General features: G+C 40.1%; 4 protein-coding genes across 7 annotated transcripts; 3 read left to right on the forward strand and 1 right to left on the reverse strand.

The window, feature by feature from the left end:
• Positions 1–1,226: 1,226 nt before the first annotated feature.
• On the reverse strand, positions 1,227–3,679 carry LOC311046817 (cytochrome b-c1 complex subunit Rieske, mitochondrial-like). The gene is made up of 2 exons (XM_084059388.1): positions 3,476–3,679; positions 1,227–1,955 (listed from the first exon to the last, which is right to left on the reverse strand). The coding sequence occupies exons 1-2, from the start codon at positions 3,579–3,581 to the stop codon at positions 1,345–1,347; spliced, it is 717 nt and encodes a 238-aa protein (XP_083915514.1). The 5' UTR covers positions 3,582–3,679; the 3' UTR covers positions 1,227–1,344.
• A 1,490-nt stretch (positions 3,680–5,169) lies between these two features.
• rxylt1 (ribitol xylosyltransferase 1) lies at positions 5,170–12,297 on the forward strand. Of its 3 annotated transcripts, XR_014600996.1 has the most exons (7): positions 5,170–5,388; positions 5,827–6,018; positions 8,260–8,362; positions 8,768–9,082; positions 9,455–9,625; positions 10,071–11,111; positions 11,326–12,297. XR_014600996.1 is itself a non-coding variant. In XM_084060185.1 (6 exons), exons 1-6 carry the CDS (start codon positions 5,241–5,243, stop codon positions 10,471–10,473), a joined length of 1,332 nt encoding a protein of 443 aa, XP_083916311.1. In that variant the 5' UTR covers positions 5,170–5,240; the 3' UTR covers positions 10,474–12,297. The 3 variants fall into 3 exon arrangements, 2 of the variants coding, with proteins under 2 accessions (XP_083916311.1, XP_083916312.1); XM_084060185.1 differs by having other exon boundaries at positions 10,071–12,297; XM_084060186.1 differs by lacking the exons at positions 5,170–5,388; positions 5,827–6,018 and adding exons at positions 7,210–7,313; positions 7,466–7,661 and having other exon boundaries at positions 10,071–12,297.
• A 674-nt stretch (positions 12,298–12,971) lies between these two features.
• Positions 12,972–17,453, forward strand: LOC311047391 (OX-2 membrane glycoprotein-like). The gene is made up of 6 exons (XM_084060090.1): positions 12,972–13,074; positions 14,516–14,854; positions 15,136–15,429; positions 15,585–15,623; positions 15,987–16,213; positions 16,858–17,453. Exons 1-5 carry the CDS (start codon positions 13,035–13,037, stop codon positions 16,130–16,132), a joined length of 858 nt encoding a protein of 285 aa, XP_083916216.1. The 5' UTR covers positions 12,972–13,034; the 3' UTR covers positions 16,133–16,213; positions 16,858–17,453.
• A 1,115-nt stretch (positions 17,454–18,568) lies between these two features.
• Positions 18,569–24,013, forward strand: dnajb9a (DnaJ heat shock protein family (Hsp40) member B9a). Of its 2 annotated transcripts, none has more exons than XM_084060638.1 (3): positions 18,569–18,731; positions 20,148–20,383; positions 21,109–24,013. In XM_084060638.1, the coding sequence occupies exons 2-3, from the start codon at positions 20,167–20,169 to the stop codon at positions 21,546–21,548; spliced, it is 657 nt and encodes a 218-aa protein (XP_083916764.1). In that variant the 5' UTR covers positions 18,569–18,731; positions 20,148–20,166; the 3' UTR covers positions 21,549–24,013. The 2 variants fall into 2 exon arrangements, with proteins under 2 accessions (XP_083916764.1, XP_083916765.1); XM_084060639.1 differs by lacking the exon at positions 18,569–18,731 and adding an exon at positions 18,919–19,046.
• Positions 24,014–24,154: the final 141 nt, after the last annotated feature.

Consider the following 24,154-nt stretch of genomic DNA (forward strand, 5'->3'; position numbering starts at 1 on the left):
TTTGAAGCAGACGGTGCATTAGGTTGGACGCTAGATACGCCGGCATCTTCGTTGTAGTTCGGACATCATTGCAATTACGTTTCTCTGTCAGGTGGAAACAACGGACATAAAACTTACAGGTTATAGCTTTATTTGACCAAAATAACGCATACATTAAAGAAATTGATTGTGCATTCAAGTGGCTTTCCCACCTTTCCTTTTTGATATTGTTGCTGTCGGTCGGAAATCTTATAATTTATGTCCAAAACTGTTTTTTTCAGGAAATGGACAAAAAGAACCCATGTTCCAAAGGATTCAATGTAGTTTAGTCACAAGCTCTTGTTAACACTTTATCATTGTTTAAATAAAATTGACAGACTTTACGACTTTGACTTTCAAAATGAAAAAAAAAAGAAGCAGAAATGGCAGCTCCACAAGCTAAAAACCTTTTCTCACTATGGTTGTGGATGATCGGTAATAAAGGAAAAATGAACCATTACTGTTGTGTAGAGTACACTTTGTTAATACATTAAAAAGAGTATGTCACCCAGCTGTAAATGGTGTATAATATGCTACAGAGCACTACATCACCAATCTTGAATGTTAATGATGTAATCCAGAAGAGAATGCTGTTCAACTGACAGCATTCCAGTTGAACAGCAGATTCAAATTGAAACGGTAGATTCAGATTGTTGGATTATTCAACAATCTGAATCTACTAGGGCTGGGTAATTAACCGAAAATATACAGTACTAATATTTAGAACCAATAACCGAATAATGTAGGTAATTATTTTGTAAAATGTATGTTTTATATATCAACTAATCTACACACAAAAATTGTAATACATTGTTTATAATCGACTAAAGCAATTAGTCTGATTAACCACTTAACCCTGTATTATACTTTGTTGTGGGTGGCATACAAAAATAGTGAAAATAGCCAATGTATCTTACATCGGCTATTTTCATAATCATGTATTAATCGTAATGGAGGCAAAAGTTTGAAATAATCATATTGAATAGAAGTCTCATTGCCCAAGTGCCCAACCCTACAATCTACCTTTTGAAGAGTGAAAAGACAGTGACAAAAGTAACTTAAAATGTGTATTTATTAAGAGATGTTTGCATATCACCACACAGATCTATAACATGAAGCCTAATATACAGTATGCTCCATTGCAAGCAACCAAAATAGCTGACCTATAGGCTCACAATGTGTCGCGTGTACAACACATTGTGAGCTTGTAGGTCAGCTATTTTTGGTGCGTGACGCTGTCTCGCGAAAAAGTATGAATCGAGCTTCACACAGAGGTAGAGCTTCAAGTGTCTATCGGACAGACACCCAGTCGTGGTGGGATAGACTCTATCCCACCACCACTGAGCCGTCATCGGGGAATTCGTAGAAGGGCACCTCCAGGTTGAGCGGAGCGGGTCCCTTCCTAATTCTCCCTGAGGCGTCGTAGTGGGAGCCGTGGCATGGGCAGTAGTAGCCTCCATATTCTCCAGCGTTGGCGATGGGCACACAGCCCAGATGTGTGCACACGCCAAGGACAATGACCCATTGGGGGTTGACCACACGATCCTTGTCATGCTGGGGGTCGCGCAATTCGCCCATGTCCACCGCCGCCTCCATGGAGATTTCCCTCTCCGTGCGGTGGCGGACAAACAGAGGCTTGCCTCGCCACTTGAAGGTCATGTTCTTGCCTTCGGGGATGTCCCCCAGCTTGATCTCGATCTTGGACAAGGCCAGGACGTCGGCGGAGGCACTCATGGAGGTGATGAACTGTGTGACCACCGTCTTGGCCGCGTAGACGCCCACCACGGTGGTGGCCCCGGTGATGAGGTAGGAGAAGGCCTTTCTCTCTTCGCTGCTGTCCTGAGAGGACTTTTTCGGGTCAAGGACCTCCGGGCGGCGGTAGTCTGAGAAGTCAGGAACCTTGATGTCGGTGTGGGCGAGGCGGGTTCCACTTGGAGCTGCAAATAAGACAGGGCGCTGTCAGCCTAACAGTAGCATTTGTTTATACCAATGGGAATTAAGATGATAAATTATATAGAACTAGGGTTGCAACAGTTAATCTAACTAATCGATTACAAATTGTTTCAAAAATATAATCGATGTTGGGCAAGAAATGTTAAATGTCTTTCAGTTAACAGCTTTCAACATGCCATCAATATTTTGGGTGTGTCATTATAGGTGAAAATGTAAAAATGTGTTGATATATAAAAACTATAATATATAAATCGTGCTTCATTATTTGATTTGAAAAAGTAAGCAACAAATTGAAAGTTGCAGCTGTATATAGAACTGTACTGAAATGAGTTATATACCTTTTTTGTAAGAAACATTACTTTTCCCATATAGTATCTCAAACTTCGGGTGTAAAAATGTATCTGTAGGCCTATGTCTATAACTTATTTGTACTATCATCATAACATGCCATTCATCACACTACTACATATCCCCACATCCTAACACATTTGGTCTAAAATCCTCCAAACACACGTTTTACAAAGGACCTTTATGTCTGCAATCAAGAACATGGTGCTATTCGACAGACACAAACCCTGCATGTCAACATTTCTGTCCAAATTGACACCTGTAACTGGTAAAGTAAGGAGCTACTAGTCCTGTACTTAAGTACAATTTTGATGTACTTGTACTTTACTTCGTTGAGTTACATTAAAAGTGATGAACTGTTTACTGTACATATTTTTTGTTTTCTTACCTTTAAAATGTTTATATGTTGTTCTGCATAGTAGTGTATATCTGTCTGTTATTTAGTGTCTCCATGAATTGAGTGAGGACCCCAATTGAAACAAGCCAATAGGCCTTTCTGGGCTTTTCAATCCTATTTAGTTGACCTTGTATTTTGAACTGTGCTTTTTTCTCTGCAAACTTCTAATTAAAGTATTCAATCAACCAATCAACACATTTATGCATTACTAATTAGTAATTACAAGTTTACAACCAAATAATATGATTGTGAAATGGGCCATTCTGCATAATGAGTAGGCCTACTTTTACTTCACTGACACTGTAGTATTATTATTTTTTACTTATATAGTAAGACAACTGAGTACTTCTTCCACCATGCCTATGACCTGGCAAATGACACATGTCCTACTGTTATGTAGTAGGACATGTTGTCCTATTACATAACAGTATGTATCATAGGTATGTATACATGATGTATCCTCGTCGTGCGACGGTGTCGCTCGCCGAAAACAGCAGATCTACAAGGTCATAAATGGTTGCATAGCCAGGCAGCTTGAGCTTGTAGATCTGCTATTCTATCTACAAGCGACGCATTGTGCACTTGTTGATTGTGAAATGGGACATTCTGCATAAAAGAACATTTTGTACTTTTACTCAAGTACATTTTTAATTCCGGACTTTCACTTGTAACAGAGTATTTCTACATTGCAGAATTGATACTTTTACTTAATGTAAAACATTTGAGTACTTTTTCCACCAGCACTGAATAGAACCTTACCCAAAGCAGCTGGCAGTGGCACCGGTCCCTTTGCGATCACCCCGGGCATCTTCAGACTCTGGGCCGTGGCCAGAGCCCCGCCACGACGGACGGCTATAGACATCATGTTGGACCCAGATGTGTGGCACTGCTCTGCTCTGATCTGATCTGATCTGATCTGTTCTGTTTTGTTTTGTTCTGCACCTTCAAATGTGTGGCTTTGCTTTGTTCTGACTGTCTGCAACTGTCTTCAATCTGATGGAGTTCGGGACACACCCCCTGTAGGACACGCCCACCACGCCGACCTTTCTTAAATAAGATAATATCCGTCTCTCTGCTCTGTCGTACTGGAAACCTGCGCAGCCTCTCCAACGTTCCGCGTGTTCCCCATAGCTCCCCAGAGTACCCACTATGAATTGAGAAACAAGCCAATGGCTTTCTTGGGCTTTTCAAGTCCTATTGTGCTGACCTTGTATTGAACTGTACTTACTTTCATGTGCAAACTTCTAATAAAGTAATCAATCAATCAATCAATCAATCAATCAATCAATCAATCAATCAATCAATCAATTAAATCAATCAATCAATCAAACTCAAACTGAATGCCAAGGACCTCAATGGAAACAAGACCGCAAGGACTTTTTTGGACGGACCTTTTAGACAAAGTATTATAAATGTAATTGTGATGTAATTCCCCCCCCCCCCCCCCCCCCAATAGAATATTCAATCGATCACTCCAATTGGAACCTCTCCCTCCGCTGTGTTGCTCCGAGATGAGGTCCCGCTGGGTAGTGTGCCGGCAGAGTGCGAAACCGCCAAACCGTGGCCAATATGGTTGATTCTTACCCTTTTCCGCACATCGTATCCAAAAAGTAAAGGTCGCCCCCTCTGCTCTCAGATATTTTACATTTTAGCGGTCAAGACATTTTTACCGACGGATTGAAACAAGCGTTTAAATTGCCGTTTTAGTCAGCCTGTGGCATGTTTTCCCAATGCTAATTAACGGGAGCAGTACTGCGCATGCGGACGGGGGTTGATAATTTACTGATTCTTTTCTTTTAACTTTATACTTACAATCGAGAGTTTTTTGTCAATATCAATACGTGGTGCCCTTTTGCCACAAGCGTGCTGTTAAAGTGGAATATTTTAAAAGAACGTCCCAATTTAGTACAGGGATCATTTCGGGGCAGGCTTATTTAGGGGTCCTCGTGGTGTAAACAATGAAGGAAGCAGTGTTGCCATGTCCGCTTATTATAAGCGACTTTGGGATTGTTTTTCTGTAAAGATGCTTGCGTTGTTAGAAACAACTTGTTTCTAAAGTGTAGTTGCTTATTTGGTCTTGTTTCTAAAGTGTAGTTGCTTATTTGGTCTTGTTTCTAAAGTGTAGTTGCTTATTTGGGCTTGTTTCCAATTTTTTTAATTTGTTATTTAAACCAGTGGTTCTCAAGCATTTTCATGTCAAGGACCCCCAAATCATTATGTATTTGTCCCTTAACCCCCAACTGGAAATGTTTTCTGCCAGGGACCCCATACAATATTTGTGTTGATGACATTTTTCAAAAATATTCCCTTTTTTTTTTTTACATTTTCCACAAGATCTTTTTTTTTTTAAATAACCAATATTTAAATGGCGAAGAGCTCGCTTGTTTTCATAGACCTGGTTGCTTGTTTCTCTCTCAAAACCTCGCAACACTGAAAGGAAGTGGTTACGCAAACCTGAGGAGGAGAAGAAGCTGCACAATGGTTACGTGAGAAAGAGTACATGAATAATAATAATAATTAAAAAATGAAAATACCTAAAAGAAAACTATTCCTTTTGATAATTTTCGCATACGTGGCATTTTCGCTCTATGCGGCTTATAGTGTTTTCTTTAGTGCCAAAGTGGTTTCCCGTGTACACAGAGTAGTGAAGAAAGAGAATGGTGCACCCGGAGGTAAACAAATACTACTACTACTACTACTACTACTACTATTATAGCTCAACAACTCATCTTTATTGTTAGCTGCAAGCAACTTATAACACACAGGATTACAGTGGTGGAAGAAGTACTCAGATATTTTACTTAAGTAAAAGTAGCAATACCACAATATAAAAATACTCTGTTACAAGTAAAAGGCCTGTTGTTCAGAATGTTACTTGAGTAAAAGTTCAAAAGTATTGGCATCAACATATACTTAAAGTACCAAAAGCAAAAGTACATTTTTTTTGTTGAAAATAGCAGATCTTCAAGTTGTGAGCTTATTGATCAGCTGTTTTTGCTACTTGTTGTTGTTGTCAAACATAAGTATATAGTGGTTAAACCCCTTCCTTTGCTTCAAACACCATTAGGAATGTCTTCACATAATGGAGATGTTCTTCTGTGTATTTTCAGGTGGTGTTAGAGATGGAGGTGCTATTGCACCTTTCGTAGAAGATGAAGAGTGGAACCCATGGGAAGATGAGGAGGTGGAATACAACTCGGCGCTGCACAAGAAGAGGGAGGCGTACAGACAGTATCTGGCCCAAATGGACAAGAACAAACCCAAAAGACACAAGGTCCAAATCTGGGGTAAAGCTGCCATAGGTAAGTCATGCATACATAACATGTCATGTCACTAGCCCCATCTGTGAGTGACCTCACCCACATCGCTGTGGGATGGAACTACAGCGATGGGGTGTGGTCACAGATGGGGCGTAAGATGTCCCTAGCTTTTAAAACAAAAGAAAGGGAAGCGCTGCCTAGGTTCAATCACAGTGGCTCAAAACAGGTGCTCTTCAGTGGAACAGGAATAGGCATAGAAGCATAGGAACCCAAAGTTCTGCTTGTGGTGAGGAGGACTGTAGGGAAGAAATATAAAACAAATAAACACAGACAGAACAAAACAACATCAGTTAAACAGTAGCACTCCGTCTTCAGGTGAAAAAAATATATATATATATATATTTTGCAGATGAGCAAGGCAACAGCTGACTGACTTATTTCAGCACTTGGGTCTTCAACACGGTCTAACAATCAGGGTGGTTAGTCACTCTTAAGTAAAGGCTGTGGGTGGCAATCAAGTGATTCCGACCAATGAATGCAGCATTACACATCAGAGGATGCCTTAGCATCCACAACTTACGTCATCATATGCAGATCAATAAATACATAATATGCAATAAATACATAATGCACACCATAAGTGACAAATCCAACACCAATAAAAACTTAACTGGGGAGACAAAAAAAATCATGACAGTATCAGAGAATCAGCTATAAGAACAGCAAAAAATCAACTTCATCATTTAGGCTTGGAAATGTAGTGGCTTGTAGAGTGACAATCCAGAAAGTCTCCCTTTAGAGCAGTTTCTTTAATCTATAACCACCTCCCTGTCCCTAGCTTTTGCAACGAGAGTATGCTTGTGTTGTTATCCGACTTACTTACTTACTGCTCATTACAGCTGCGATTCTAGGATCAGACCTTTAGGGGGGCTCAGACCCTAAGCCACTGGATAACAATTAATACAACATTAATTATTACAACATACATTAACACATACAATACCTCCTGAGCCCCTGGTCAAAACCTGCACTGATGGTAAATGTTTATGGATATTATCATAATACCCATAAACATTTCCCGTCAGTGCAGTTTTGTTCATAATATTACAAGGATGCAACATGAAATGGGCTTTTTATTATGAGTATCAAAACAAAACATATCTTTCGACAAAACAAACTGTTAAAAAACAGTGGTCAGAATGAAAATGAAAGTAACCTTTCCTAATGAGCAGCAAAACTCCCCAGGCTCATCACAAGATGGTACCATTTCTGTCTACTCACTCAGAGGAGGGCTGTAGACAGTTTAGAAACCTGCCTACCAATGACATCATCGGTAGGCAGGTTTGGTTATTCCAAAAAAGATTTCAAACTTTTTTTCTTTTCTTTTTTTTTTGACACAAGAACATTGGCTTCTAATTCAGCATGCTACCTTGGCTTGGAATCCCCATCGATGATGTCATTGGTAGGCAGGTTTCAGAACTGTCCACAGCCCACCAATTGAGACACACAAATGGTATCATCTTAGAAATGAACATTAGTGAGGACCAATGGACCCTTTGTCAGCAGAAAACTTTTTTTGGAGAGAAATAACATGCCCAGTCACTATACTGCACCCGAGATGTTCGTTTTTACTGAGCTTTTTATGTTGCTGTGGTGGATAAGAGTGTCTTCTAAATGCATTTATTGTAAGTTGCCTGAAGCTGTTGTGTAATAATACTTTGTCTTGTCAAAAAAAAGAATAGAAAAGCTGGAAATGGACACAAAATGATAGGATGTATAAACATTTCTAGAACTCAGAAATCTCATTAAGTTGTCATTGCGTAATCAGATGGCTATTTTATTAATTAATCTTAGCAACAATGCAATTTAACTTTTCAAAAGGTCAAACAAGTCATTATGTGGTACACAAGAGACATTTCAGCATATTACAGGTGGAGATATCCTCTACAAGTGTGGATATCTACTTTATTTATCACATTTCAATTAATGAACGTATTAAGCTATTAGCACACCTAACTTAATAGTTGCCAGAGAACTCAAGGCAGCAAATTAATTATAATTTACATTCAGATTAGAAGCTGTGATATGCCATATCAGTTATGATTCTTCTAATGAACTAAGCACCATTTTGTTGGTATTGTTTTTAATGTATTCTCATAGTTTGGATGCACTTGTCATCATTTAGTTTTGAACAAAATAAAATGATACATCAGTCATGACTATACGACTCAGTCATGTTAACACCAAACCTTTAATTGTAATTTGGCCTTCTTTTCTCCTTAGGGCTTTACCTGTGGGAACATATTCTAGAAGGACCCCTCAACCCAACAGACAAAGTGGCGCAATGGAGAGAGGGGGAGCTTCAATCAGGGAAGATTGATTTCAGGTAGGATGCAACCGAGTTACTTTTAACCACTTAAACACTATATATTTTGTTTGCCAGGGTACCCCACGGGTCTATACTTGGTCCCATCAATTTTTCCCTGGACACCCAAATTCTTTGCCGAATATAGCACATCTACAAGCTCACAACGTATCACATTGTGACACTTTGTGAGCTTGTAGATCTGCTATTTTCACAGAATGTTTACCTTTTATGTTTATGTTTCCACTCAGTTTTAGCCCATTCATTGAATTTAGATACAGGTACGTTCACCAAACGTACCTGTAGAAAAATACCTCCGATCGTCTGGCTTCATGAGACTAAGTCAGACCAAACTACTTCACCGATAGTTTTTCTCTTTCTCCCTCTACTCTCTCCATCTGTCTCCCTTCTTGACACCATCTCTAGTTTCTACACAGGTCCCGCTGTGGTCCAGGGCCACGTCCCTGTTGACATGAAGAGCCTGGTTGTAGTTCTGAACGGCCGTGAGAAGCAGAAGATCTCCTACTCCACGCGCTGGCTGGAACACGTCCAAGCGTTGGTCCAGGCCCGCACGGTGTCCCACGTGGCTGTGGTGCTGCTAGGCGATGAGCACTGCACCAACGACTGGATCGGACCCTACCTGAAGAGGAACGGAGGTTTTGTGGACTTGCTGTTCCTGGTGTATGACAGCCCCTGGGTCAATGAAAAGGACATCTTTCAGTGGCCACTTGGGGTTGCCACGTATGTCATGTCATCTCTTTAGTATTTTTGTTTTTTTATTTTACACCATTAAAAATGTTAATTTCATGTCCTACCCGTGTTTTGAACCCTGGTCCCCCGTGCTAAAATTTCTAGTGTTGAGATTATAATGGAGAGCTAATTTGGGAAGGCAGGATATCTGCCTTTGAATTTCATGCAATAGCTGTGAACCAGTAGTGGTCTTAACTGACCACAGGCTTCTAAATGTCTCAATAGAAGAGTAGGCAGACTACCTCCAACCACCCCCGTTGTGTTAGTTATATTGTATTAACATACAAGATACAATAATATAATACTGAGACATTTTGATGAATAACACGTCTTAAAAGTGTTTTCATGCTTGTCTGTGCACAGGTATCGGCAGTTCCCCCTGGTCAGGCCTAATCCCCTGATGGTCACCACCATCAGGCCATACCTCTGCAATTTCCTAGGAACTGTTTACAAAAACTCCTCCAGAGAAACGCTCATGCAGGTGCTGAAACGAGCTGACCTGGAGAAAGAGTGCATCACCACCGCCAGGGAGAAGTAAGTTATTACACAGTCGCTGGTTTAAAGTCCCAGTTCACACATCCAAACTTGGTCAGAAATATAATGTTATAATGCACACACGCGCTCGCTCGCAGCCGCCGACTACTCTCTCACGTGTTAGGTCTGTTCTATTTACTTCGGTACTTCCTACTCTGGCTGTCCTGTGAGTCTGGTGTCCAATCAGAGGCTGTGTGCTTTGCAGGCACATCAGGTGTTAATGCATGCCTTTGAAGAGGACCCCCCCCCCATGTAAAAGATATATCAAGATTTTTTGCTTGATATATACTGTACTTCATCGTATCTACAAGCTCACAAGGCAGTCTGTGGTAGTTGTACGATAACTAGAATCAGCTCTACCTTCAGAGTATTACTATTATTTGGAATAATATTTTGACGTGTCTTGCATGTAAACACAACACTGTGTACTTGTGTACTGTCTCAGGTGGCTTCCCCAGGAGACACCAGAGAGCCTGAAGCACTACCAGACGGCTCTGGCCCAGAGCGAGCTAACGCTCTGCCCGGTAGGCGTCAACGCGGAGTGCTACCGCATCTACGAGGCGTGTGCTTACGGCTCCATCCCCGTGGTGGAGGACGTCCAGACTTCCGGAGCGTGCACGACCGGCGCCAGCTCCCCACTGCGTCTGCTCAAGGCCGCCGGAGCGCCCTTCATCTTCGTCAAAGATTGGAAGGAGTTGCCCGCCATCTTGGAGAAGGAGAGAGGGCTGAGCCAAGAGCAGAAGATTGACAGGAGGCGGCGGCTGCTGGAGTGGTACACCAGCTTCCGTCAGCAGATGAAGGAGAGATTCACTGAAGTCATAGAGGAGACATTCTTTAATAGTGGCTGAAAAAATTATATAAAATATCTACAATGGTGTCGAGAGCCCAACCAGTATCGGTTTGGCTGATAAATTGACCATTATTTGACTTTTATGATGACATCGGTATTGCTTATCAGGATGTATCCTGATTTTTAACCACTTTCAACCTGGTGTCCTTATTTTGGGCATGTCATTATAGGATTGAATTTGCTAAAGTTTTCAAAGATTCTCAAAAAAGCTGATCTACATGTTGAATAGTGCTTAAGTTGTTGAATTAAAGCTGCACTATGTAACTTTCCTCTTCTACCCCGGATTTGAACCTGGTTCAGATCCTGTCTCTCAATAGAAGAGCAGGGAGACAAAATACAACCACCCCAATTGTATAAGTTATATTGTATTAATATAATAATAATAAACTGTATTTGTATAGCACCTTTCATGACATGAAATGCAGCTCAAAGTGCTTTACAGAGCAAGAATACAATTACAGAAAAAGTACAACTAATTTAACAATAAAGCAAAAAAAGAAAAGCAAAAAACAACATTAAAATAATAGCAAAAGGCAGTGAATCTGGCAAAACAGTGAGGACATGAATAACACAGAGATTATTAACATACTCTACCGTACAGATTGGACAAAATTAAATTGTATTCATTAAAAAAAAGTTACATAGGGGCCTGGGCCGTAGCGTGACGGTCAAGGCACCCTAGGCTGCAATGCCAGCCTGACAGCGTGTCGCGGGTTCGACTCCCGTTCCCGACGACCTTTGCTGCATGTCACCCCCCATCTCTATCCCCATTTCCTGTCAGCCTACTTTCCCTGTCCCTCTCTAAATAAAGGTATAAAAAAGCCCCCAAAAAAATCTTTAAAAAATAAAGTTACATAGTGCTACTTCAAGTTATGTGATCTCATTTGTAAAATATAAACTTGTTTTTCACACTTTGACAAAATATCGGTCAACACCAAATATCGGACCCAAATATATGGAATCGGTTGGTCTTACAGATGATGGGTGATATTTATCACTGCATACTCCTACGGGCTGCAGCGGGACATGTCAGCAAGGAGTGTTGGGCGGGAGGAGTGGGTCGGAGGCGCTGCATCCTCCCGGTGGGGGCTCCTCACTGGCAGGTGAGCCAGTGGGATACAACAGCAGTGACAACACACAGAAATGTGTGTGGGGAGGAATTTGACAAATACTACATTGGGGAGACAAAGGGATACAAATAATTGGCTACTCTAAAATACAAATAAAAAGTTAACCTATTATGACCTGCCCAGAGGAGATGCTAGAGTTCATGTGGAGAATTGATCTAAGGACAATGCTATATTGGTGTAGTGCTCTTGATGATATTCTGTGTACAAGTTGTGTGCAGGTTATGTTTTTGGATTGTTGGAAAAGTTGAAAATTGTCTGTTTTGCATTTAAATAATCTGCAAAATGTTGTGTGAGGCTACTGTAGATTTAACGTAGAAATGTTTACAATGATGGAATATTCAGGCTGCTGAAGGTCATGAAAGTAAAAAAAAAACGCCCATGGGTTTTGATGTTCATATATTTATGCTTTTTGTACGTTTTGTTTCTACTTAGTTGAAATTGTGATATTAAATGCACTGATCGTTCAAAAAATAGTTAACGCTATGATTGTCCAAATGAACAAATGAGAGAATGATTTGTTATATGGTTAGAAAACGACATCTCTGGAAATTGGTAGTTACTGTGGCATGTGTTGTTTCCTTTAATGAACAGACATGTAAAATGTCTTATTTTTTATGTTGTGATCATGGATGTATGGTTGTGTGATGCATGGATTTTACAACGAGGTGCAATAAAATTGAATACTGTTTCAATATGATTTCTCACGTATTAGTTGAAGACCACTTGATTTTATTCCCAGAGTGTGCAGGAACATTTATTATAATAGGTGTCTTGACACAGGACACAGCATCGACGTGAAGAATGAAGTGTTATTTTATTTGATATAGCAAAGATTGATTAAATATCTTTGTCAGGCCAGTGGTTCTCAACCAAAATGATCATCATATTTGAACTGGGGAGAGTGGGGACCCCCCAAAAAAAAAAAAAAGTACCCATTTTTAAGCTTAATTTGTATAGTGTTCCAGTTCCAATTTTGTCTGCTCATTTCTTAGTGTCATCACTTCCAATTTCACTTGTTTAATCTGTATCCTGATTGAGTGTCCTGGTTGGATAAAATCACTTACCCTACCTTTAAGTACCAAATTACCAATATTCTTGTACTTTTACTCAAGTACATTTTGAATTCCGGACTTTTAGCCTGTAACAGAATATTTCTACATTGCAGTATTGATACGTTTACCTAAGTAAAGAGTGTGAGTACTTTTTCTGTTTTTACTATTTTTTTTTTGTCCCTGACTCACTTGAGGGAGTCCTCGCGACTGATGATGACTCAACATCAACAAACAAAACATAAACAAATGTCGCGTGCAGCCTGCATGCGAATGTATAAAAAAAGGGCATTGTGAGATTCCTTCTCAGTCACACATCATCGGACTACGAGCAAAGAGGTCGAGAATTCAGAGATCTGATCAGAAGTTACAGAACAGACATGAGGACACGTGTTTTTCTATTGGTAATCTTCCAAAAAGGTAAATTAATTAATATTTAGCCTATATACAATCAATGGCTACACTTTTCATAGATGTTCCTTTTCTTTGTGCGTTTCCTTATTACGCCTAATCTGCTTCCCCTACTATTAAATGTCCAGTTTAAATCCTTGTCAGAAAATGTAATGATTTGTTTCTAAGAAATATTATATATGCTTAGTAGCTACATGTAAAAAGTATACACGGTTGTTGTAATGTAAACAGTAAAAAGTATGTTTATAGGCGTAGTTATAGACAGACAGACTGACTGTTTTATGATTGTCACTACCATCAGATTATGCGATTATAGTGTGCCCACCTATCCTGTTACCATAAAACGTAGGCTAGTTTAGTTAGCCTTCGGTCAACTCAAGACTGTCGTACTGCTCGTACTGTACATTTCTTTTATCGATTATGTTGTCAGAAAGAATCGATTAAATCTATGGCAGTATTGATTGATACAAGGCTAGAGGCTAGTATAGTAGTGAATTCATTGCGAGTCATGACTCATGACACTGCAATGCTGACTCATCAATGAGTGAGTATCACTCATCACTGAGTCCGTCACAAAGGTAGGGCATCGCCTAGCCCTGAAACATGTCACTGTCTTGTATACAAGCGTCATGTGAACCATGGCTAGGCATCGCCTGGTTGTGAAAAGGTCCGTGGGTTGGGTTCACTGTAGCTAAGCTTCATGGTGTTGTTGTGCACAGGGGTTGTTGTGGCTACTAATAAGCTACTATATATGATCCAACTCCCTCTACTGTGAATTCGTTTTGTTCTTAGTTTCGCCAGCAGATGGCGCCTACTAGGTAGTAGGCCTACTCTGCGTTCAAAGGGCTGCCAATGAAAATACATTTTGAACCTTAAAACTGTTGATAGGCGACCCATAATAATGTATACAGTCAGTGGTTTTCAAGGTTGTCCGGGGACCCCTAGGGTCTTCAGGAGGTGTCCTGCTAAATGATTGATAGATTAACATTAGAAACAGTAGAAAATCAGTACAAAGCATACTGTAAGTGTACTCAGTGTTACTGTGAAACTGGGCCTGAGTGGGCATGGCCGAGTTTGTGCAGGGCAGATTTTTTTTTTTAACATTAATTAATTAATTATACGCGCGTGCGTGCGTTCCGTGCCTGTGGGAGGAACTAGGGGGGGATAGTTATAGTATACCCTCCAGGCTCCAAAAAATCTAGAACACAACAAATATTGTGAAACAGGACTTGTACTACTCATCTTGACTTTCCTGAAAAGTAGACTAATATTACTGTATTACTTGAAAATCAAGTTTAAAATCAAAGCTTAAAATCACAAATCAAAAGCAACCACTGTGTGCAAGTCTGTGTTCACTGCACACACACCATTGGTGCTTTGTAGGCAGGATGTACCTGTTTATACAGTCAATTATGTATGTTCTTATAACTGTCATCTCCTTCACCTATAGGTCTATCAGAGATGATCCAAACACAGGACTCTGTGAGGGCCACGGTGGGGGAAGACGTCCGGTTCACCTGCCTACTCACACAATCCAAGAACGTCCTTCAAGTTACATGGCAAAAAATGTTACCAGGAGGAACAGAGAATGTTGCCACCTGTAACAAACGCTTTGGCACCAAGATCAACCCTCCTTTTCAGGGGAAAGTGGAGTTTGAAGACACAGGATTGCAGAATAGCACCATAGTGGTCAGGAATGTGACCAAAGCAGACCAGTGCTGCTATAGATGTTTATTTAATGCCTATCCTGAAGGAGCCATCTATAGGAAGACCTGCCTCACAGTTGATGGTAAGACGTGTGTGTGTGTGTGTGTGTGTGTGTGTGTGTGTGTGTGTGTGTGTGTGTGTGTGTGTGTGTGTGTGTGTGTGTGTGTGTGTGTGTGTGTGTGTGTGTGTGTGTGTGTGTGTGTGTGTGTGTGTGTGTAAAAAACAGGGGTGATTTTTGTTTTATCTTGATGTAAGTCACATCAATACATCCAATCATGTAAGTGTACACTGTGTTCATGTAGCCTACTGCAAGAGAGAGGGAGCATGCAATTTAAATTGATGAAATTATTGTTTGTTTTGCAGAGCAACCTGAGCCCATATTACACATAACAAAACCCAACGGCACAGAGCTGATGGCTGTGTCTTGCTCGGCTGTGTCACATCCTGCTCCAACGATAACTTTGGAGTTACCCAGACATGTAGGTTTTTCAAACTACACCACTGTCCATGCAGCCGCCGCTAACGGTACCATCACAGTGACCAGTACTGTCACATTAGAAAGGTTCTTTAGCAACGGCACGCAGGTCCACTGTGTGGTGCATTTCTACTCCGGGCTTGTAAAGGAGGCGTCCAGGGTCATTTATTCTGACAAACAAGGTGAGACATGGTTTCATTTCCATTTCATTCAAGGTTCAGATCCACAAACAGACTGAATGTTAGTGTCCTTCATGGATAATTATGTAGGTGGGTGGATTATTGGATGAATAGGTTGATGATGTTACTAATTACTATATGATTCTTTCTTTTCCCAGATGTGTTTGAGAAAAGTGAAGCAGATCAGAGTAGTTTCAGTAAGTTCTTGATCATCTATGTGCCTTTTTGATCCTGGCTGTTTATATTGTAGTTAAACAGACGAGGATGGAGACCACCGTAATGCAACAAATATGTATTGGCTTCAAATACACATCCTTTACAACAATCATTGCTCATTTATGACTCATTATGACTCAAAATGTGTTGCAGCCACCGAGTAGTATTCTGTGTTCTGTGTCTGTTTTTAAGCCTTTTTGTGTGTTTGTGTGCCTAGATAAATGCATAAGGATGCATTATTTTATACTTTAAAGAAATACTTTTTGGGAACCCTAGGACACTTTTGTGTGTGACTGTTTATATTGAATGACATACATGAGCATTTCTCATCTTTTCTTTCACAGTTAACATGATTATTTGTGCTGCTGCTGCTGCTGTTGGTGTCAGTGTAATCATCATTGTTGGAGTCATCTTGAGAACAAGATGCGGTCTAACAACTGCAAGGCTACCTCGGACATCAACTGTGAATTCTATGACATCAGTACTATGACGTCAGTCATCTCCATATTAAATATGGAGACGATTCATGTCATAGTACTGAACAGCTGTGAAGAACGTGGAGAATGGAATGGTAAAGATCACCAATACTGAGGTTTATTTTCCTCACAGCGCTAAAATAGATGTCTAAGAATAGTAATTCACCATAACCCTACACAGTAAATATGTAGTGTTACTTAACACTACAAAGAGTTTACAAATGGAACCAAATGGACATACTGTACACTCTTCAGAGTTAAATTAACACCAGTGATTTCACTGTACAGTATATAAGATGTGTGACTGTATTCTTATTCTTAGTTGTTCTGAAACAGCAGGAAATTAATGATGTTTGAAGTAGGAGGTTATGAGTCAGGTGGAAGACTATAAAAACAATTTCATCCTTACAATATTATTTCATCTGGTTTTCAAATGTGTCCATGTAAATCAGTGCTCCTCTTTTAGCAGTGCTTGACAAATGGATTGTCTGATCCTACTCCTAAGAAATGTTAAGTCTGACCTCTTGTGAGGAGTTGTGGAACTGCAGGTGTACTTGAGATGTGTTTAGTTTGGTGAGGAAAAAAATAAAAATGAAACAAACCGTGTAGAAAACATTTGACAGAGGACAGAAAATCACAAAATCGAGGTGCACAGACACCATTAGGGCTTTGTGTGCACTATGTATCTGTATAGTATACAGTCAATGTGTTCTTATACCTGTCACCTCACCACCTTTAGGTCTATCAGAGATGATACAAACTCAGGATGCTGTAAGAACCACGGTGGGAGAAGACGCCCGCTTCACCTGCCTACTCACACAATCCAAGAACGTCCTTCAAGTTACATGGCAAATAATGTTACCAGGAAGAACAGTTGCCACCTTTGTTACAGTTGCCACCTGTAACAAACACTTTGGCACCAATATCAACCCTCCTTTTCAGGGGAAAATGGAGTTTGAAGACACAGGATTGCAGAATAACACCATAGTGGTCAGGAATGTGACCAAAGCAGACCAGTGCTGCTATAGATGTTTATTTAATGCCTATCCTGAAGGAGCCATCTATAGGAAAACCTGCCTCACAGTTGATGGTAAGAAGTGGTCCTTCTAAGTAGGGATGCACGATATTGGCAGCACAGACTGGTTGTTAGAGGGTTCCAGCAACTTGGGATGCCCAAAAAGGGGGCAAAAAGGCTGGCAAAGTATTGTGCTGTCTCTGCTATAATTGGCAGTACTGAGTGACATGCTTATTGTATCATGAAGACATATGCCATGATTTTGTGAATGTATACCTTACTGCACCTTTGATATTTGTGTCCTTGTATGCTCTCCTTTGTGTGGACATAAATAAATGGTTAATGTGCATGCATGCGTGTGTGTGTGTGCTATCAACATTCTGGACTCCTGCACAGTATATCATTTACAAAGCACAGTCCAAGACGATATGGCAAGTCTATGCAGAATATATGCTGCATATGCCATATTCAGGTTCATATATGTGCATATAGGAAATATATGTCTCATATATAGCTTACATGCACATTTATGCAGATATATATACAGGCGGCCAATTTCGAATATGTCACATATATGATAAACATATATGTTGCATATAAAACAAAATTAATCTGTGTGTGTGTGTGTGTGTGTGTGTGTGTGTGTGTGTGTGTGTGTGTGTGTGTGTGTGTGTGTGTGTGTCCGTGCGAGGGAGCGAGCGAGCGAGAGAGAGAGAGAGAGAGAGAGAGAGAGAGAGAGAGAGAGAGAGAGAGAGAGAGAGAGCGAGAGAGCGAGAGAGCGAGAGAGCGAGAGAGAGAGAGAGAGAGAGACACAGAATCATAGAATTGAGTGTGAATACCTACTCAATGCCACTTATATACCCGGTCCACGACCGGCAGGTAGCGGTGTTCACATGAAAGCTGGTTGTAACCCGCCAATAAAAGAGAGAAGAAGAAGCAGGGTTGCCATGTTGGCTTATCATAAGCGACTTTGGGCTTCTTTTGCTGTAAAGTTGCTTGTAAATATTGGTAGTTGCGGGTTGGGATTTTTTGTTTCTATAAAGTGTAGTCGCTTATTTGGCTTGTTTCTTAATGTTGTTTAAATCAGTGGTTCTCAAACATTTTCATGTCAACAACCCCAAATGTAACGTGTATTTTGTCCACGGACCCCCATCTGAAATTAATTTGTGCCAGGAACCCGTTATATTATACCTCTATGCAGGAACCCCCCCTATGAGATATGTACTGATAAAATGTTTAAACAATATTTCACATTTGACACTTTTTCCCCACAAGATTCTTTTGAAAATAACAGATCTACGATGCGACGCGTTGTGGGCTAAGGCTTGTTGATCTGTTATTTTCAAAGCGCTCACGTTGCTTCTTTTGGGCTTGTTTCCATAGACCTGGACGCTTGTTTCTTTCACGAAACCTGGCAACACTGGAGGGAAAGAAGATGGCCAAGCAGCACTTCTTGGCCATTCTTCTCTTACATGATATTTCATCATTTTAATGTTACTATAGTTAACTAACTAACTAATAATAATAATATGTAATGTTACTTTATATGCAAACGTTTAACTAAATAGCCAACGGTCTCGGTCTCCGAAAAGTAAAGGGTGAGTGAAAATGTACGCTTTGTTTTTCATCATTATTTTTTTACTGAGCAATTCATGGAACAGACAGAACGTGTCATAACAGCACAAACTAACACAACTGTAACCGCTGGAATGAATAGTCGCAGCGCTAGGCGTTGTGAGCTTGTAGATCGGCTATTTTTTGGCAAAGAGGTTGGTGTGGAGGGGAAAAAGAGCAGACCAATTAAGTAAACAAAAAATAATAATCTGAAACACAATTTAATACAGAGGGGGTCCCTGCTTCATCTCTGTCTCAGCTAGGGGGTCCTTGGCCTGAAAACGTTGAAGACCCCTGGTGTAAGTGGTAACTATAAGTACATCTACTCAAGTACTGTATAAGTACAATATTTTGAGGTATTTTTTACTTTACTGGAGTATTTCCAATTTTCAATCATTTTACTTCTACTACTCCACTACATCTCAGAGGCAAATATTGTACTTTGTACTCCACTACAATTATTTGAAAACTAGTTACTAGATTTTGAACACACATCACCCCTTCAGTATACATTTCGGCCATTTGAAAATAGCAGATCTACAAGCTCAGATGTTTTGCGATGCAACGCATTGTGAGCTTGTAGATCAGCTACTTTCAAAGGATTTTTAGACATTTTATACTTTTGAAAACGTGTGAAATGGGACATATACTGCATAATGAGTACTTTTACTTTTGGTACATTAAGTACATTTTGATACCAATGCTTTGTACTTTTACTCAAGTAATGCATTCCGGACTTAAACTTGTAACAAAGTATTTCTACATTGCAGTATTATTTTACTTAAGTAAAAAATGTGAGTACCTTTTCCACCAAAAATCATGTCTGTGAAAAGGGTCCTTGATGTTTTGCTGAAGCCGATGACGTTACCTTGTTCCTTGGCAACAATCATGTGACTTTGACTTTGACCACTTAAACCTTATCAATCAGCAGGTCTCCTAATAGATCCGGGTAACAGGATAGGTCTGGCACTTTGATGTTAAATTGGCTATTTTGTCCAAATGTAAAAATATATATATATATATTTGAAATAGTATACATGATAGAACATGCTTAAACAGTCGACAAATAAGGCCTAATATTTCTGCAATTGCTACAAAACCTGTTTATCCAGTCATGTTGGGGCATAAACAAGAAGTTGAAGAATAGAATTAAGTTGGATAATGATGTACCATGCATGTTCACATCATGCATACTTTACATTACTTAAGACTATTTTTCAAATATTAGATTTTTTTAACATTTTGGACAAAATAGCCAATTTTACATCGAGGTGCCGAGATGTCCCTAGTGCCCACCTATCCTGTATCCATAGAGCCATAGCTATTGGAATTTGGAGTGGTACAGTGGTTGGCACTGTTTCCCATGTAACTTGTTTTCTTTTTCTTTCTTTAAAATACAGCCGTTCATCAGTCAGAACCATGGCAAATGCACAGTCTGCCATAACGTTGGCATTGGGCATCTTAATGATAACAGAACTGATCCTCGCCAAGAAGGACTACTACGACATACTGGGAGTTCCTAAAGATGCTACTCAGCGTCAGATAAAGAAGGCTTTCCACAAGCTTGCAATGAAGTATCACCCAGACAAGAACAAGAGCCCCGATGCTGAACTGAAGTTCAGGGTAATTGCTGAAGGTAAGACTGGAATTGTTTTCTTCTTATTTTGGTGGTATGAAAAAAATCAGTTTGACCACTAGGATGTTGCTCTCTTACTTTCCTGGTGAGGTTTTGACCTGCTGTATTGCTGTCTAATATATTGCTGTATAATTGGTTGGTGAAAGAATTCTCACCACCCAGATTCAGGGGCCTGATCTATGATGAGTGATTGAATGAACTACTGTAATGAATAATTAAGGTAAAAATTTAAGTTAATGTTAATGGCTCCATCTATAATTTGCAGGTGATCTGAACGTATTCATGACTGGTTATTTTTATTAAAAAAAAATTAAGAATGTTATTCAGATGGCATGTTGTTCGGACAAATATTATAGGTTTTATGTGTACTGTTAGTCTGTTGCACTTTTCTTTGCAGTCTACATTTTGACTGCGGGTCATGCCATTTATATGCCTAAATAGTTTTGAGCTTGTGGGTTCCTTTATGTATAAAAAAAGGCACTGATGAATTGATTGCGCAGTTACGCACCCCATCTGATGTATTTATTAATTATATTACTTTGTAATAGCTGTTATGAATAATATCATTATTGTTATTTTGTTTATGTGATCTGAAATGAAATGTTTTGTGTGTGTGTGTGTGTGTGTGTGTGTGTGTGTGTGTGTGTGTGTGTGTGTGTGTGTGTGTGTGTGTGTGTGTGTGTGTGTGTGTGTGTGTGTGCGTGTGCGTGCGTGTGTGTGTGCAGCATATGAAACCTTATCAGATGAGGACAAAAGAAGAGATTATGACCGTTCTGGATACGGGACACACTTCACTGCGGAGACCCAAAGTAGATATAGGCACAACGTCCACCAACCATTCAACTCCAACTTTGATGACATGTTCAAAGACTTTGACATTTCCAGCCTGAACAGGCATGCCCGTCACAGAAGACATTTTGATGACCATTCCAAGTCTCACCAGGAGGCGCACAGTAAACATAATAAGAAGAAGCACTTCCCAGGAGGGTTTGAGGCTGGAATCTTTGATGACATGTTTGATGACATGGAGAAAATGTTTACGTTTGAAAGACACACCAAGCACACGGATGGTACGTTTCAAGGTGCATCAAAACAGCATTGTAGAACTGTGACGCAACGCAGAGGAAATATGGTGACCACGTACACAGACTGCACCGGCTCCTGATGGGGTCAATAAAAGGATTCAAGACTTCAAAATGCCTTAGGCCAGTGTTTCTCAACATGGCGTCCCCAGCTAAATGATTGATAATCTGTATAAGGAAATACAACTAGAGCAGGGGTCTTCAACGTTTTCCAGGCCAAGGACCCCTTGGCCTAGAGAGAGATGAAGCAGGGACCCCGGCCACTACATATATTAAATGTATTCATATTAAACTTTATTTCCATTGATTTCATAGATAGTTTCATAGACTTGTTTGAGAGCACTATCATCAGTGTTTATTAATACATTTCTTATGCTAATGTGTATTTTCAGATATTTAACCACTTAAACCCTCAATCCTTACTAAACGTCTTGACCTTTGGCTCTGTATTTGGTCTGCTCTTGTTTCCCTCTACACCAAATCTCTTTGGCAAAAATAGCAAGCTCACAACGACGCGAGCTTGCAGATTGGCTATTTTCGGTGAAAGGGTTCAAGTGGTTAATGTCAAAACTCTTGAGGACCTCCTAGGGGTCCCAGACCCCTTGTTGAAGACCCCTGAACTAGAGAATGTACAATAATGGGTATTTTGATCAGAGTTTCACTGTTATCTCTATACCTACAGTAAAGGAATTCAGGACCAAAAGACAGACTATACTGGACGAAAATTCATGTCAAACAAACATTTTCTTAGATTGAGGTCCCAGAGATAAAAAAACAAAATGTATATAATTGGGCTCTGTGGCCTAATGCATAATAAATTGGGGGTCCTTGAAATTAAAAAGGGTGAGAATTACTGCGTAGAGGCGATTAATAAAAGGAAAAAGTGAACTGCAGAATTTGTAAGCCCACACTGCAAGCTGCCTAAATAAGCTATGTTTTGTTGTCTGAAATTGTGTTCTTTGCATAATTTATCAGTTAAAGTTCTTCCTTGTGAGTGGATTGTTATATATTTTCTCAGAAAGCTGAAAGTATTATGTCAGTATTTTCATAATCTCCTTCTTTTGACATTGGTAGTTTTGGTAGTGTCTTGAAGAAACTAGACTAGGCTAGTTTGACCAAAATGTCTATGGTCTTGATGTTGTTGTGGTCACCTTTTTAGTTCTGTCTTTCTTGGTAGATGTTTGTAGCAGCCAATGCTTACACAGTATTTTTTGGAACCAATGGTTCCATTTGTACAAATGGAACCAATTTGTACACATTTGTACACTCTTCTGAGTTAAATTAAGGATATTACAGTTTCAATTGTAAGGACTTTACAGAGAGCATCACAACGCCTGCGTTCTCGCTTGGATCAGCGGGTCGAGCTGCACTTCTGTGAATACACAGAGACAATCACTCCGCAAGTAAACAGCAGGCAATCTACGCCTGTTTCATCTGTGTGTGTCAAATCACTGTCCTGCGCGTCACATGGGAAAAGGTTGACCACAATCCAGCTCTTGTCGCGGATGGGCAGGTGCATGAAACGAGCACTAACGCAACAGTTTCACAGGAGTGCGCTCCCTTGTAGCTCCACCTGTCAGAATGCCCACACCTCTCTAATGCCCGCTAGCCTCTCATTGAAAATGAATTACTATGCGCGTCAATCGCTTCCCATGTGAAAAGCCCTTTTATAAGCTTGAAACAGAACTAAAAGCAGACCACAATAGCTTACCAGTACCGTTACGGTTGTGAAATTGAGAATCATGTGAACATATCTAATGTATGTTGGCCTGTGTAGTAGGGAATACACAGAGACATGTTGTGCAGACCTGTGCCAAACACAAAGTATTTATTCTAAAATTGGTGAAGGGGTAATGAGGACGAAATCAACAGGGGTTCTTCCCCATCCGGGGTAATCAACAACAGAGTGCAGGTAGGCTCAGGTTGCATGACAGTCGTACTGTAGATCTCTGTCCATCTGGGGACTTCTAGATGCAAGGTAGTAACAAACCTACGCCCACTGCTTTGAAAACCAATTGTGTAACCGCCAAAATATAGAGGACCACCACACCTGTTTGACTAGTTATGTTTAAAATGTTTAATTCTCACTACTCCTTGTTGACAGTAAAATCCTCCTGAGAGTGAGCAAATGGACCCGTGAGGGTCCATTCAGTGTTACAAATGGATACATGAATACTGAATATTTTACTGTGTTGAGATAGTGATGTACGGTATGTCCAACAGAACTCAAACCATTTAATGTGTGTAACCAAATTCACAGTGGACTAGTACCCAGTTGAACTGTAAGCTCCCAGATGTGCATACAAGGCAGAGCATCACCTTTTACCTCATCCCTGTCAGTTACAGTAGCAAGTTCTATAGATTTATGTTGTGCAATATTTAAAGCTCTGTCTTTATTTGTACAGTTGATGGTTGAGTGGATGAGTTAAGGATAATGTACAGCGAGCCAGTTATGTATCACTGCAAAATAAACCCCAACAGCGTGATGCATCCTTAACCCTGAAGAGGTTTATCTTGCAAACATGACTGGCTGTTGACATAAAAAAATCTATCTAAAATGATTTAATGGTATAATAAGTTGTCCATTTGTACCATATCCATTGCAACATAAACAGAACAGCAGTCTGTTGTTGTTTTTTCCTCTCAGAAATGTCAGCAGAATGCCATAATTGGCCAATTAGAATCAAGT

Source organism: Gymnoscopelus microlampas, assembly GCF_963454915.1.
Source record: "Gymnoscopelus microlampas genome assembly, chromosome: 6".
Classification (NCBI taxonomy): domain Eukaryota; kingdom Metazoa; phylum Chordata; class Actinopteri; order Myctophiformes; family Myctophidae; genus Gymnoscopelus; species Gymnoscopelus microlampas.